This window comes from Salminus brasiliensis, chromosome 16, assembly GCF_030463535.1.
Source record: "Salminus brasiliensis chromosome 16, fSalBra1.hap2, whole genome shotgun sequence".
Lineage (NCBI taxonomy): Eukaryota > Metazoa > Chordata > Actinopteri > Characiformes > Bryconidae > Salminus > Salminus brasiliensis.
Genome location: NC_132893.1, coordinates 25,240,101 through 25,256,686, shown reverse-complemented (window position 1 = coordinate 25,256,686; position 16,586 = coordinate 25,240,101). Strand labels below are relative to the sequence as shown.

Sequence of the window (16,586 nt, the reverse complement as noted above, 5' to 3'; positions counted from 1 at the left end):
TAGGTCGGCTTTTAACCCCTTAAAAAGCCTATGAACCGCCAGCAGGCCGTAAGGGTTATTACATACTTCTATTGCCAGAGAATTGCCCCACCAGTTTGTACAGACTTCCCTGTAGTTACTGAATAATATGCCTATTACTGCGCCTATTATTTTTTGTGTGATAAGTCTTGGAGTGTTAGAGGTTTAAGAGATATATTAAATGAGAAATGCAATGGTTGTGGGACTGATGTTCACTGATGTTATTTTGGCTGTGTGGGTATCTCAGTGTCTCACTGTCTCAGTGTCTTTTGTTTGTATTTTCTGTCCTGTTTTGTCCTCTATTTGATGTTTCTACAGCTTTATGTTCTGTGGGCTTCTCAAGAGGCTTTGCCATTTGCCGGGATGCCACTGTTTCTGCAATTGTTCATGACTTGAAATTACATAAATAACATTCTGGGTTGTGTCAATAATTCAAGCATATGCACTATATTCAGTCAAACTATATTTAGTGATGGATACACACTTTTAGTCACAAATGAAGGAACTCCTCTTGAGACCAGGCTGTCTAAAAACAATGCCTCATAACAAAAATTCAGATGCCACAAACAAGAAGACGAACATGGGTCATTCCCTCCTTTACCTGTCAGGAACAGGCTTCTACCGAAAAGCACACAGCTCAGACTTGTCTGTTAGTGCTGTGTGATTGTCTTCTTACAACAAGGTCGTACCTAGAGATGAACCTGTTCTTCCTCCACTTTAGGATCAGCAAATGGATGTCCCACCATTAATGCAGGTTTGGTTTTCTGCACAGTCGGTGACAGCAGTGAGTGGGGTGTAGGCCAGCATGGAAAGGATATTGACATTTATTAATACAAGATATTTTAATTGCATCTTGACAAATAGAGTAGTTAGACTGTGAAGTACATCATCAAGATCTAGTGGTCTGTGTGTGCGTGTGTGTGCATGTGTGTGCGTGTGTGTCTTCTGGAAGGAGAAAGATAACAGCGCAATCTTTCCTTGTCCATGTGACAAGATAATAACACCACTCACACTGACAGAGACTATTACCCCTCACTGGCATTTTACAGAGACATGTCGAAGGAGAGAACCATGACAGAGCACTCTGCTTAACAATCTGCAATCACTTCTCGTATTTATAGACATTTGGAGTAATTTATGATAAAAAATAAATAAATGCAGTGATTTTTGCTTTATGAATACAGTAATGGTTATTAAGTCATGATTGATGTGCTAAACATTTACAAATAAAGGTGCTTTAAATGCTCTTTAGACCTTTAAAAGGTTTTCTACACTAAAACAAACATGGATCTTTTTGGAGCCAAAAATGGCTAGCTAAGTAAATAGCTTTACTTATAGAACCATTAAACCAGCCTCTCAGCACAAAGGCGATTCCTAAATGCTGGAGTGAGCATCAGACTGAACACTAAGATGCTTTTGGGATGCTGTTTGCTCTGGCCTCAAAACCTATTTGGGCAAACACCTGTTTATTCATGTTTTTTATCCAAAGTCGTTGATTTTGCTTTTACTAAAATAACAGTTTCTACTGTCCAGAAAAAGCTTTCTACTAGGTTTTGGAGCACTGCTGTGAAGATCTGACTGCATTGAGTGACAAGAGCACTAGTGAGGTCAGGATGTTGGATGGTCACCACTCCATTTCATCCCCAACTCATTTCAAAAGTATTAGATGAAGCACCAATTATAATTCCAGAGAATACAGCTCCACAGCTCAATGCTGGGGATCTTTATGCACCTCTAGCCCATGCCTGGCATTAGGCGTGGTACCGATAGGTGCATGTTTATCTGCTCCAAGGAGTCCTATTCTATTGGTGATGGTTCGCTACATGTACTAGATAAGCTGTGTGTGCACATTTGCAAATTTGTGTCTTAGCTGAATGCATTTATTAGAAGGGGTGTCCACAAACATTTGGACATATAGTGTATGTAATTTCATAATTGACTAATGTTATTTATGTAGTTGCAACTTTACTTTTACACTGATTCCAGACTGTAGAGCAGTTATGTCAAAACTGCTTGACAGGATGCTCCTCAATGCAGCCCCTCCACTGGTCATGGCTGTAATGGACAGTAATGCTAGTGTAGATAGCTCTGACACCTACATCATCTCACAACACAGATGATTATGAGATTGTTGATGATGGCACCGCTTCTGACAGTCCTTATAACAGTAACATGAAAAAGGACCTGAGGTCAACGGCTCTCTTTTCTCTCAGTTGTACATAGATTAAGGAAGCCACTGGAAGTGGAGTTCTCAGTATAAGCCTTGGCTTGCAGAGCCATGTTTTAGCTAAGCTGAGAGGACATAAGAGACCCTGAAAAACTGTCATTGGTTATCCTAAGTTGAGTGAAGAGGAGACTGCATGATTGTAAGAGGGGCGAGAACCGGAGCAGGTTCGGCGTCACTGATTACTGGATTACAGGTTATGCTAAGATTTTTGTCCTGGTAATTAAGTTAGGGCTGGACAATGACATTTAGAGCCTCTACTGAAAAAACATACTACCGCATGTGTCGTCAAGTGACTCCGCCCCGGCCAGTCTGCGATATGGAAGCAACATGGAGGAGAACTCAAAGCCAACTGAGCAATTCTTGTAATTAAAGTAAAATGTTAAATTAACTATAATGTGTTGCCCAGCAACTAAACGGAGTAATAACAAACCTTACAAGTAGTGATTTTCCTCACTTGGGGTGCATGAGCAATATTTTGCTAATTAATTTTCACTAATTATTTTTCTTCCGTAACTAATTGGCTGTATAAATAAACTTGCCTTGTCATTTATTAGTTTAATTTATAGTGTCATTTGGCTAAAAGACAAAATCAACTATTCATTGTTATGAGACATGCAGAAATGCCCATGTCATTTTAAAGGTTGCCTTTCTTTCTTCAGCAATAAGCTGTAGAATCAGTGTGGAAATGCTCATGCATGATGAAATTCTTGTTAAAAAAACAATGGTACCGCATTGGTTGCTGGTCACATGGTGGTGCTACCGTTCCTTACTGTAACACAGTAGTTTTCCATTAGTCTGGGGTAGGCCTCTGTAGGCCCAAGTAGTGAAACGAGCCTGTGTGTAATCATCTGTGCAATAGTACAAGAGGCCTTGTTAATCAGTGCAGATAAGGAGTCAGTCCTTTAAGCCTGATTCCATTAATCAGTCTTTCCTTTGTGTCACTACAATTGGCACTGTAATAATGATCACCACTGCGCAGACTGACAGAATGACCGAAGTCAGTATTTTACAGATTTTGTTCCTTTTCAGTTCTGCTTCCTTCTTCTTCAGCAGAGAGTCAAAGCCTGGGGTGTAGAGATCCTCCAGCCAAAAGTTCAGTTTCCTTGGGTCTTCCTATAAGACAAGAGAATCACCTGGAGATGAGACGAAGCTAATCCTGGAAAACTTCCAATATACACACCGGACACAGAACTTAACTAACTTAATTAACTTAATTGACATCCTGAAAGATATTTATTTAGAAAGCTGGTGGTATTGAGGTCAATTAATATGTCAAAAGAAATGTCTGTGGGAAAGTTTGCACTGAACCCATATACTCCATGTCTAGTATGTGGCTATTGCTAAAACAAGGTTCTTATTTACTTTACTGCTGGGTGCGCATTTAGGCATGCTGGCATGGCCAGTTGGATGAACTGAGTACTGACTGGAACAGAGAAAAAAGGCAGGGAACATCTAGTTGATTTAAACGGTCTATTGGAATGAGTAGTAGGTGTGATTTTGCCTCAAATATCATCATTCAACATTCAAAATATGCAAATAAACAGAAATATATTCAAATGTAACCACACATTTTCTTAAAGCTAGTGATAACAGTTTGGTTGCAGAATTATTTAGGCCCTCCACAAGCTGCTCGTCTGCTACTCTTAACACAGATAAATAGATTAGATTCAATATCTGCATGGTAACTGTGAATATGACTCTGTAATGTGAATGCAGAACTCAGCACAGCAGGAACTGAGCTGCTTTTGATTTGACGTGTGCTTTAAACTCGGCATCTCATCACCTGCATGCTGAGTGTGTATTTGAAGAACAGCGAGACTTGAACACAACAGAACCTGTCCAACATTTCTGGCTGATGTGTTTTCATGGCATTATTTCTGAGGCTTTCACAGTGAATGTCTTGAAAAGTCTGTTTTCTTTTTCTGGTCGATTCCACTCCTATTGGGCTCTTCATCCTGGATTGGTTGGGTGGCATTACATCTGGTGACATTTAAACTCTTAAGTGTCAGATAACAGCGTGAGGCGGTCACACCAGTATTTACTGTCACCAGCTTTATCTGTCCTCTGTCTTGTCCTACTGTGCTGCTTATAATGCAGTTTTCTTCTTATACAAGATAAACTGTTCGCTAAGACATGTGTGGTGTTTACTTCTTTACCTTTTGGATAGATATTAGTCTACTTACTAGCTAATGGACTCTTAAACTTGCTGACTACCTTCATGTAAACTGCATGTCTAATTAATTCATTAAAAACTTTGCTTATGTGGTTAAAGAGTGAAATACTGTTTTAAATTAAAAAAATTACCTAGCTGAGAAGAGTAACAGCCATCTAAAAGTCTGAATTTCTTTACCTGTTAGCTGCAGTAACCTCATGTCTCCAGTGCAAAACTAAAGACACCCTTGCTTGAGTGATCAACTACCCTTGGAATATCAGCAGTTCTTGTGAATTCACTTGTAAATAAAAACATAAATCTACCAATAGGCTCATTCAGACAGGGTTATCCCAAAATATGTTTCTGCATATCCCAAATTATTTTTGCTTCTGACCTACAACCAAGCCTCTAAAGTATTTTATCTGAATTACTGTACTCTACCTTCAATTCTACCGTCCCCCATACCTGAAAACTAATATTTACCAAATATCTAAAAGTGCAAAGCAATCATTTTTTAATCTTGATAGACATTCAATGCTAAAATATGGCATTTAATAGACTAGATGCAGGAAGCCACAGTTCTCAAACTACAATACATTGCTGACTTTGCCTTAAACCCTGAGGCCTGCATAACCAATAGATTTCAAGATATTAGTTGCAAGGTTGTCCTTTCATGTTTAACAAGATGGAAATTATGTTTCTGGGGAAATTAAACCTTAATCCTGGCTTACTTTTGCTTTCAGGAGATTATAATAAGATATAATTAATCTGAAATACAGACTTACAGACTTTAGGTTTTAGGTCAAAAGCAACAAATAAAAAAGAAGGAACACCGGGTCATCTAATGTGGTAGTCAAATTCGTCTTAAGTTAGTCTGAAATCTGTGTAAGATGGAACATGCAAATTTGCTTGTTTGCTCACAGTTATTACTGTTACTGGTGTTTTGGAGGCACTGCAAGGAGTTTTAGTCATCTAATCTGGTGCTGTGTGTTTACACAGCTATAACATGTGGCTCAAATGCGTCTCAGACCAGCTCCTAAAGCAGTTTGAGCGATTAATTTGAATCAGTTTTAAACATGTCTTGGGTGCATTTACACTTGAATGTGGCTTGGCCTGATCCAGATATAATCCTGCTACTGAAAAGTGTCCTGGTGTAAACAGGGTCTCTAGAGATATGGTGTCATGTCTTCTAATTTCAGAATGACTTTCAGAATCTGCCTCATTCCAGTTCCCCCAGCACTGACTGATTCTACTGTATGAAGGCATCTTCCAAATACTACTACTGTACCTTTAGATACTCTGCTAGGCTGCCATGCATAGCATGTCTGTCATAGTCCTCGATGGTCCACGAGGGTTTGGTCCTGTGGTTCTCCTCATCATCAACAGCCTGTGTGTCCATGTAGAGGGGGTTTTGTTTAATCTTTGGTTTCAGGGTGAGCGGTGTGATGTGCTGCTCCAGCTCACGGTCTCTGAACTGCAGATTGACTGCTGGAGGTGCTTGAACTTCTGCACGTCTCAGCCCCCTCCGCTCTCTCTGTATAGATGCACCACAGAATTTAGGCCATGCTGAAACGTTGTAAATACATACATATGTTCATGGATGTGATGTCACAACCATGATGAAACAAAAACAAGCAATTTCTACACTGTAGTTTCTATAAACTGAATACAAAGGGAGCGTGCAGAACTCAAACCATGCTTGCAGAGTATGACGCACTCATGTGGGCCCTTTAACTGCCCTCTAACAGCCTTTAAATGGAAGCAGATAGAGGTGAGAATGCACTAGTCTTGAATACACTTGTCTGGGCTTGTTAATCATGGACAGGAGGGCTTTCTGAACATGATGAATAAAATATGCTCTATAAGGGTGGCCTACTCTGAATGATCTCTCTGCAAACACTTGTATAAATGATGAAAACCTGTAGCAATAAGCACACACCTTGCAGGGAGACAGATTTCACACTGGGCTGCGAAACACCGATATTCACTCTGAGCCTTGATCATTATACACGTAGCTTTGAGTGGAAAGGTTCCAGTGAAAGTCTCCATGGAGGGAATAGTCGTTTGATCTGTTTCAATAAATTCTGAACCATGGTCGCTGCTCACTGTGTGTGGGCTTGTATCGGTGCAGGGGGTTCAGTTGAGACATCAAGAACATCTTCTTAAAACTGGAACTAGATTTTATAGCGGAATAGGTGGAGTGCACACAGTCAATCCTGACATTATGCTTAGTTATAAATAGGTATGATAAAATAGTGATTTCCTATGGCAGAGGCTCCAAACAGGCCCAAGTACACATCTGAGGATACTGGGGGCAGTCATGGTCGAAAGGTTAGAAAAGGGTCAGACTTGGGAACAGAAGGCTGCGGGTTCAATCCCCAGGACTGGCGTCTACAGCTGAGGTGCCTTTGAGCCAGACACCTAACGTAAGGTAGATGCTCAATGCTCCAGATGTGTGTTTTCACTGCCCTATTCACTAGTGTGAGTGTGTGTATGTATTCACTGTCAAGGATGGATTAAATGAAGAGGTTAAATTCTGTTGTACTGCTGTGCAATGTTGGGGTATTAAATTCAATTACTATATTCAAGACACATTATTTTTGATGTCCATTTTCAAAATACATAACAGCCTTGTTCTTGTATAGAATATAAACCTGTATATAGAGTTGGACGGTACAACAGCAATAATGTATACTGCAGTTTTTAGAATTGTTGACAGTCTCTCATAATGAGGATGATATTTCAAAACTACGAAGTGTCTGATGTGTCACATTTCTGTTCTATGTCTATCTAGTTCATGGCCATATGAGCTCTTTTCCCATGTGCATTTATGAGAACCACAGGGTGAGGGCACTGTGGGAGCTCACTGATTGGTGATGTCCAGCTCTGAAAAGAGGTGGGGGAAAAAACAAGCCCAGGTGCTGAGATCGATTAACTGTGCTTTCATATTGAGGCTTTATCCTTAAAATGTGTGTGATATTAACATCAGTTAGCTGAAAAACACTCTGCACAGTGCTAGCTAACTTATCTACACCAAGATAGTCCAAACACAGCAGAACCTTTCTTATTTCGCCTGCTGTTACTCCCAAAACCAGCTGCTCGCTTCAAGTTTTTAGTCTCAACACTTGTGTTAGTAGCTCAGCAGTGAGACAACAGCAGCTGCACCGAGCTGTCTAATACTTAATAGATCGGTAGCTGAGCTAGCTCAGCAAAGTCTAGCTTAGTGAGTGGGCCACAGATTCAAAACCACAGGAAAGGCCTTCAATTCAACGTTCTGTCCTTTAACAGCAGTTGCTCGATCGGAGTCAGTTCTGTTGAAACGTTTATATGTGGGCTTTCAGTCAGCCACACTTGCATTTATTCTGAGGTGATAAAAATTGATTTAACATTGCACAGTGTGTCTGTGACTGAACTTTGCATTTGATTGTTTTTCGGTTTGAAAATAACACAGGATAATATGGTACAGAAGCCATGTAAACGTAGAACCATCTGCTACAGGAAATACTGTGATATAAATGTCAAAGTTTTCTATTACATTATACTGCAGTTTTATTTTTCCACTAATAATAGACTCCAATTGGCAGTTGCTTTATTATATTAAAAGGATTGGATTAATACAGTACAGTGGAGACTTCATGCAACATGTTTTTGATACAACATTTTTTCCTGGAACTGTCCCTTATGTTCAGATGTTAATATGCGTGCACTCAGTAGCTACAGTTCTGAAATAACTATATAGTTATGAAAGTTTGGGACTTTTCTGAAGCCCCACCCCCTCCCAATCTCAAATGTCCTTTACATTCCCACATTTAACTGCTATGTCCCATAATGAAATATCTCCTCTCTTTTACTCTTTAAACCTTTCATGAAGAAATAGTACTTTGCACTTGTGGTTCTACTGGCCAGTCAAGCCAGCTTGAGCCAGCTTGCCTCTACTCCATCCCAGCCCTTCCCTTCACCGTCCATCCCAGTGTTTTGATAATGATGCTAACCTGTTTAGCCTAGAACTGGTACCTACCTGTGAATATACAGTGTTTTGCCACTGCCTCTGGCCAGAGAGTACAGCCCCAATCTGGAACATCCCGTGGGTGGCCGGCAGCATTCCCACATCGAGCTGGAGGAATTTCTCGGGATGGTTATTGTTGGGGAGAACGGTAATGTCCATGTTCTTCACCCAGGTAGCATGGTGTTCTGGGTCGGACTGCGCTGATGACTTATTGATGAAGAAGCAGGTGTCAGTAGCAGGTGCAAGTGTGTGTAACCCTATCTAACCCCACCGGCCTGGTTAACACAACCCATGCTGTGGAAGAAAAGAAGGGAGTCATGCCACACCCACAGGCTACTGGCTAATCCTTTAAAGGTGTATTGCTCACATTTGGGCCAGCATTCAAACCTTTACTCTCAAGTTTGGACTGACAAGGGAATATTGACTTTTCAACAGTGGGTAGATACTACATCAAAATATTTGATTTAATAAAAATCAAGTAGCATAAGTAGCATTTGATTTTCAGTGATATTGGACTTTTAAATGTTTGCAATTAGAAAGTACTGAAAGTACTAACAATACTGTTAAAGTACTTACTTCAGACAACTCCTGAATTATAGAGCTACATTTAATAGCTATGTCCCAACACATGTGTTATGCTTAATAAGAAAGAATGACATTTAAGCTGTAAGTTAACATATTACTTGCCAATTATTTTCATTACATGAACCGTCTCTATCTAAACTTATTATTCCACTCCTAGGGCTAGTCGCATTCTTCAGGGGCAGTTAGAGAGGCAAACTTGGAACATAAGGTTGCTGGTTTGATCCCTAGGTCTGGCATTCAAGGCTGAGGTGCCCTTGAGTGAAGCACCTTACTCCTAATTACCCCCGGGGTGCTGAGGTGGCTGTCCACTGCTGTTGGGTTAAATGCAGAGGTTGAATTTCATTGGTATGGGATGGCGGTAAGCGTGCTTAATTGATTGTTTAAGAGTTGTCATGTATTTAGTCCCCCTCTCTCTCCTTGCTCTGTCATCTCTGTTAAGGTCCACCGGGGTAGAAACTGCTAAACTGAACTGCTGCTGGAGTCCTGCATTTTATATAGGACACATTTTCTATAGGACAAAACACTAGAGGGCGATATGCACTGGGTAATGATTTGGGTGCCATAGGTCAGAGTGGGTATTTGTAAAGGGTCAGGTAGCTAGTTCTAGATTCTTTCTATGGAAAGGGAGATGCATATGTCTTTCTGTTAATAACTGTACATAACATGTGCATGTGTTTTCTTCTTTTCACATCATAAATCAACACAGAAGGACCCAAACTTTTGCATACAACAGTAGCTAGCTGTTAATTTAGGTAGGTAGGTAGATACATTTCCGTTGTTAAGCCAGATGGTGTATTTGAGCCTGCTTCTTTTCTTCATCATCACATTGACTGATATCTTCCAGCTCTCCGGCTGTCAGTATAAATCTTCCAGAGACAACTTGCCCTTGTTCAGAGTGTAAACTCCTTAAAATATTGGCACATCATTACAGTCTAATTATTCTAATTTGGGAACAACTGTTTTAAAATGCTTTGCCCTTTCCTCTTCATCTCCTTCCCCGCAGTACACCAGAAGGCAACTCATGTAGATGTTGATTATAATGCCAATGTTCAGCATTATCAAGCATTTCAGTGTATTCTCCTCTCATCCATCAAAGGTGTCAGTCTCCAGCTCAGCTGCTCTAACTCGGGTAATTACATTCACAAGCTGATTTGGGGGAGAGAAAGTGAGAGAGAGAGCAGGGTAAGCTCTAAATTCCACAGCATCCTTCAGGAGCTAAGTTTGACGTGCTCTGCCTACGTGCTTTCCAGAGTGGACGGCTTGGCACCTCTGAGGTTCGAAAGGATCCTGCAGGGAACAGGTGATTGCTACTTTGACAGGTTGTATTGTGTCTTATGTGTAAGGAAGGATTGTGGTTTTAGAAACTCAGATGATATGTAATAATGATGATAGATAGGTTGGAGGTGTGGAGAATTCAGAACATAATGTAGGTGCAGGAACCAGTTCCAGCTGCAATGGCTTTATTTACACACTCATCAAACAGTACAACCTTATTATCTCAAGATGAGCCAAGACATTCATGAAAGATCTTGAGCCAAAACGAATGATCTGCACGTACAAGCATTCAGAAAAGATGCTGGGCTTTAAAAGCTGAGCGTGGTTTGAAGCAGCTAGGAGAGTTTTACACTGGCAAATCAATGCGCTCTTTAACGATCTGAACACAAAGCGTTTCAAACCACCACGGGATTTGTATGATGTACAGCCAGAAAGGGTTTTAAACAGACTTTGGTATGCTAATCGCAGCGTGGCCCTCGGGGAACAAGAATGAATCAGTTGAAACGGACATTTGATGTCGTGAATTTAATCTATTCGAAAGAATCGGTTCTGAATCACTTGCTGCACAGGAATGGGAGGTTCGATTCAGTCTACCCATGCGATTCCTCCGAACGTTCGATTCAACGATTCATTTTCTTTTCACTATGATTTCACCACTATATCTATTTTCTTATTTTTCATTTAAATACCTTTCCTTAGTTTCTTACTCTCATTTAGCAATAGTCTATTTCCGTCGACTCATATAATAGATTCAGAGGTTGCATGAAGCTTAAACGGAAAAAGATGGTCAGCTGTGGGACAGCATCCAAATAAAATGTTTATAATGTGTTACATCGTGCTATTTAATAGTAAAAGGTCATTTAAAAAATGGTTCACAGTCATTCCGCCTGTAATATGCACGTAGACGTTGAGGTAAATACAACAATTCAATTGGACTTGTGAATCGGTTCGACTGTTGTGACTCGTTCAGGAGTCGGGCTCCGCTACTGCCAGCGCCGCGCGCCGCTGGATCTCCCTGTAGACGACAGTTTGGGAAGAGCAGCAGAAGCGGAGCAGCGGGCTGCCTTCTTTCGCTCCGCCCTGTGACTGTCAAGCGAAAGAACTCCCCTTACTTTTGCTGCTGGGGAGATTATCCTGAAGCGACCGTCAACAGGACGAAGCTAGCGGTCGAAACAAGCACAAGTCTGGAAGTCTGGGAAGCTTCGTAAGTTCTTTTCGGCTACCGTGTCAAAGTGTAACGTACACAAAATGGCGAGTCAACCGGAGGATGCGTTAACGTTAGCTAGGTGGCGGAATCGCTGTGGCTACCTAAACTGAGTGGGTCTGAAACTGCCTCGGTATTTTTCTCAAGAGGAGACTTGAAATCAGTATGGCAGCGAACAAGTCTGAACTCTGTATAATGTATAACAGCCTTTCTGGAAACACAGCGAGGAGTCTAACGTTTCTAACGGACCACACAGCAACTCTCCCAGCCGAGCGGGACACCTAAACATTTCCGAAGGATTTCTGCCCTCAGGGGAATGTGATTTTTTTGAAGTACCACCATGACCGTCCTTGTTGCTCGGACAAATGCGACGTTATTTCTCTCTGGAAGAACAACACGCCAACTCTTTCCCTCCTTCAGAGTTTTACAGCCGCTCTGTCCTCCGTGTGTTTACACAGCGTCGAAGAAGTGCCCGGAGCTGCTTCCCCCTTCTGCTTCAGTTTAGCTAACCATGCTCGCTCGCCGGTCCTGTGAAGCCCACCAAGCCGCATCGTTCGAGGACAACAGGATTTCGCTCGTCTCCTTCGTCTCCCGCCCGTTGATGCCACCACCACCACCATGGCGGTAAGGTCCAGGAGACCGTGGCTGAGCGTGGTTGTGGGGGTCGTGCTGGGTTTCACCGCCGCGTCCTGGCTCGTCGTACCTGCCGTGGTGGAGCTCAACGGCGGCGGCAAGAGAAAGTCTCCGGCGTGCTCGTACCATAGAGACAGTGGGGGGTTGGCTGTGGGGAAAGTTTGGGAGGCCGGCGGGAGCTCCAGCACCGTGGCCAGCCGTGCTTTGCGCAGGGAGGAGGGAGAGGAAGATGAAGAGGGAGAAGAGGAGGATACCTCCAGGACAGGCTATGGCGATCCCTCGCCCAAACACTTCCTCTACGTTGGGGTCATGACGGCCAAGAAGTATCTGGACTCCCGGGCAGTCGCCGCCTATAAGACGTGGACGCGGAGTATTCCCGGGAAGGTGGAGTTTTTCTCCAGTGAAGGCTCAGATGTGGTGCCCCTGCCAGCCCCCGTCCCTGTGGTCTCATTGACAGGGGTGGATGATTCATACCCGCCTCAGAAGAAGTCCTTCATGATGCTCAAGTACATGCATGACCATTACCTGGACAAGTACGAGTGGTTCATGCGGGCTGACGACGACGTCTACATAAGAGGTGAAAGAAAAGGGGCTGAATCTGTGTGAACTGTCCGTTCGTTGTGGTCTAATGTTTTGATAGCTTTGATATTTGTCCCACCTGACCTCGTAAACACTGACTGGTTCCTGACTGGGATGTCCAGTTCTAGGAAAAAAACTTACCTTAGGTTTTTTCTAGTTCTGGACATGGAGGCCCAGTGTCCAGCACAGTTTGCCTGGTTAGTTAATGACCAGGATTAGTGGACAGAAATGCACCAAACTGTACTGGACACCAGTCTCAAGGTTTTTCAAGCTTTAAAGATGTTCCTCACACTTTTTTGTGCACATCTCATTTACACAGGTGGTTCCTTAAAGAACCACCCAGCTTCTTTCGTGGCAGATGTGGAGAACTGAAGGTGTTTTAATTGCTGATCGCCCTTCTCTAGCACATCTACTAAAGCGGTGGGCAATTTGTCCAGACTTGATTGTAATAGCCCTACCTGGCAACTAACTGTTGCGATCAGTCAGGTGTGTTTGAGCAGGAGAAGCACCAAACTGCACTGGAATGTATCCCTCCAGGACCACAGCTTCCTGCTCGTTTTATGGATCGCTCTAAGGAACCCTTTTTGGCACCTTTATTTTTAACAGTGTAGCCAGGCAGTTTATTTCATTTCCATAGTTCCTGACAAAAGGAGTGCAATTTAGGCCTGAGCTACCCCACATCCATGAAACACTGCATAGTCGAGAAGGTGAACATATTCTAATAAGGACCAGATAAGAGCCTCAAATTTCAGCCTTATCTCCGTAGCTCAGTACTTTCAAGACTTCGTCCATTCAGTGTAATAATAACCAGCATTACCTTAATGGTTACTCCACTTTCCTCACGTACAGAAAGTCTCTGTAAAGCCCTGCAATTCCAAACAAGAAGAGCAAGGTAAAAGGATTCTGGAGTAATCCTTTACGTGATGTGGTTTTGTAAAGAAATCCTAGTCCTACTTTATCAGGAATATATTTTTCTCCTGCTTGTAGTTTGGGAAAAAGTTCCTATTTTATTATCTACTGAGTTTATACGTACACAGTAGGACTGGGCGGAGTTATTGTGCTGTCCCCTGTGTATAAATTCAAACTCCATATTCAGTTATGGTATAAGAGCCCTTGTTCTTGTGGACATTTTGACATGGTGTCACTGCAAACAAGTTTCACCAGAGATTATTTTTTTAGATATGAAGAGCAGCTCCCACTACTCTTCACATTGTGATGTTATGCTTCATTTGATGTGTCCAGGGGTGGTCTTTGCACTAGGCAGAGGTACAGTAGGCAGCTGCCTAGGTCCCCATGAGCCGAGGGCCCCATTAAGTTAGATGGATGTGTTGATGTTAAAGGAGCTATTTAGAAATATATAGACATTTTAAAAATGCCCCCCCCTCTCCCCTCATCCCAAGTATTGATTGTAAAGGGCTATTCTGTGTTGTGCTGTGGTAACACAGCTCTGTGAGGGCAGGCTGGTATAATTAGGACAATCAAGCAGTAGGCTATAGTGTCTAGAGGAGTTTTTTCTGGACATTAGGGAAAATATGAAACCAATGTGCTTGGGTGCCGCAAAAATCATAAAATAAGAAATCATGGCTGTGTATAGCATAACACAGAAGTGCAGTATAGTATAGATGTCTAAAATGTGCTTCATTTAGCTCTTTATAATGGAAAAAAATTGCCTGGAAAGTTCTGGTATATTTGTTTCCTTTATAGATTGAATTTTAAATGCTTTTGTTTTGGCGTTTCTTGCTAAATTATGTTCTTTCTGTTCCTGTCAAGATTAATGTGTGCTTGTTATTGGCTGACTTATATAACAAGTCATAAAATAGGGCTGAAATATTCCTTCAAAGCACTTTCAAGCATTCTAAGCATAAGAATAGATGTAGTGAAAGAAACAAGGACAGAAGAAACCCCTCATAAGCATTCTCAGGGCACACTGACATTGCAGGGCAGTGAAAGACTATAGGCTTCACTTGATAGTGCTTTAGAGCATTCAGTAGTGCTCTGGGCTGAACCTTGCTGCAGTATTCCTTTAGATACAGACTGTTATTTTAGGACAGCAAAGCGATAAAGCTGCCACTTTATTAGCGCACATCAGAAATAAAGTGTAAGAGATATGGTTACCCTGTCAAATGAGTTGACAGAACTTTTGATGCTTAGAGCAGTGCCTGATGAAACATGGATTTTGTTCCCTTTTTATTAACCTTGTCATATAAACACTAGGATGAAAAACGATCACATATCCAATAATAAAGGGTACCATATATTCAGTCACAGAGGGAAAAGAAAAATTCTCTGAGCTTTTAAGGTGTGCACAATAAATTTTCCTTTAGATCAAATGCAATAAAGAGAACCCAACTGTATTACTGCGACAGTTTGTTTTACAACCCCTCACACATTCTTGTACTTTCTCATTCTCTCTCTGTTTTCTCTCTTAGGTGAAAAGCTGGAGCTTTTTTTGCGCTCGCTTAACAGCAGTAAGCCGCTGTACCTGGGACAGACAGGTCTGGGCACCACAGAGGAGCTGGGCAAGCTGGCTCTGGAGCCAGGTGAGAACTTCTGCATGGGAGGCCCGGGCATGATCTTTAGCCGCGAGGTGCTTCGCAGAATGGTACCCCACATCAGTACCTGCCTGAGGGAGATGTACACTACCCATGAAGATGTGGAAGTGGGCCGCTGTGTCAGACGTTTCGGGGGAACACAGTGCGTCTGGTCTTATGAGGTAAGATTGCTTAGGCATTAGGCCTGTAATGGGGCCTATAATGAGGTGTATGTTCTGATATAGTGAGATTCAGACTAGGGATGCACAATACAGCGTTTCTACATGGTTGTTGCAAAGTGTGCATACACAATGCCAACGTTTTTGCTGCTTGACACAAAAGAAAAAGTTATATTTTCCATTACAGATTATATCTGCCCAATAAAAATAAATCATGCATTTTAAATCTTTGACACATGCAGTGTGTTCTCAATATTATGTTGGATCATGGGGAAAATTCCTGTCTTTTTAAAAATATCATCGCAGAAAAAAATGCAATGTAATTTTTTCGCAATATTGTGCAGCCCAAATACAGACCGTTTTGAGAACTTCACTTATGTAAAGCTTCAGAAAATAATTGCAAATGTGTGCAAATGTCTTCGGAAAAAGCTGGGTGTGGTAACAAAAATATGCATATCCAAACTCATCTTGGGAGCTGTGTGGCTGGAATTTTGAACAAAGCATGTGTTGTTTTGGATTTAAAGTCTCTATTTTTTTGACTGAGTGTTCGGAGTAGATATGACACAAGCAGCATATTCATGTTAGGCGAAATTACAGCGTCAGAATTGAGCTATATATGGAAATATTCCAAACAAAAAGATTGACAAATTTGTACAGTGTAATTGGTGTGACCACAAGTTATCATGCTGTCCCAAAGGAGAGAGCTTTTTCTACAGTGAGACACATCTCTGGCCTCACCTCATGCCTGAACATGTGTACATGCTTGTGTTCTTAAGCAAGATGCTTAATGTAGCTAAATTTAACAAGAGCATTGGTTAGGGTTTATGTAACTTGCATTTAAATATAACAAAGAAGTGTTGTAATAGTCTTCTCTTTTTTAAAAACACTTTTTTCGGGGGCTAGAGGCAAGAAACTGATGTAATGGGCTCACAAAAAGGAGTAATGAAACAAATATTTTATGTGTAAATTGCCTGTTATAATTCTCATTTAAATGTGTCATCATTTGCACATCCGCAGTGTGATTGAACAGGGTTATTGTACTGGTAAGGTAACTGGTTGAGTAAATAGATGACATTTGATTTATTAGTGATGCTACAAGTCAGTTCTAGGGTCTGACCCCCTAATGAGCAAGGTGAGAGTTCAGGGATGTTCTTCCCTCCAAAATTCTGCTATTTCAGAACTCCGTTGAGACAAACT

At 41.6% G+C, this 16,586-nt stretch overlaps 3 protein-coding genes across 3 annotated transcripts in view; 2 read left to right on the top strand and 1 right to left on the bottom strand.

The window, feature by feature from the left end:
• Positions 1-16,586, top strand: part of vaspa (vasodilator stimulated phosphoprotein a) — a 212,962-nt gene that overhangs the window by 69,796 nt on the left and 126,580 nt on the right. The gene's annotated exons all lie outside the window — the stretch shown is intronic.
• LOC140537295 (major intrinsically disordered NOTCH2-binding receptor 1-like) lies at positions 3,167-8,595 on the bottom strand. Its single transcript, XM_072659652.1, has 3 exons — positions 8,416-8,595; positions 5,686-5,931; positions 3,167-3,358 (listed from the first exon to the last, which is right to left on the bottom strand). The coding sequence occupies exons 1-3, from the start codon at positions 8,560-8,562 to the stop codon at positions 3,167-3,169; spliced, it is 585 nt and encodes a 194-aa protein (XP_072515753.1). The 5' UTR covers positions 8,563-8,595.
• The window catches only part of chsy3 (chondroitin sulfate synthase 3), a 39,845-nt gene continuing 34,555 nt past the window's right edge, over positions 11,297-16,586 (top strand). Inside the window, exons 1-2 of the mRNA XM_072659408.1 lie at positions 11,297-12,677; positions 15,109-15,392. Coding sequence (XP_072515509.1) covers positions 12,086-12,677; positions 15,109-15,392 — 876 coding nt within the window. The 5' untranslated portion in view covers positions 11,297-12,085. The remainder of the gene's footprint in view (positions 12,678-15,108; positions 15,393-16,586) is intronic.

Bases quoted from the DNA above. Each gene is read 5' to 3' on its own strand.
- LOC140537295 (XM_072659652.1), bottom strand. From the start codon at position 8,562: ATGGACATTACCGTTCTCCCCAACAATAACCATCCCGAGAAATTCCTC. The intron at 5,932-8,415 runs GTAGGTACCAGT...GCATCTATACAG, and splicing joins AAAACACTGTATATTCACAG to AGAGAGCGGAGGGGGCTGAG. The intron at 3,359-5,685 runs GTACAGTAGTAG...CTTGTCTTATAG, and splicing joins GCCTAGCAGAGTATCTAAAG to GAAGACCCAAGGAAACTGAA.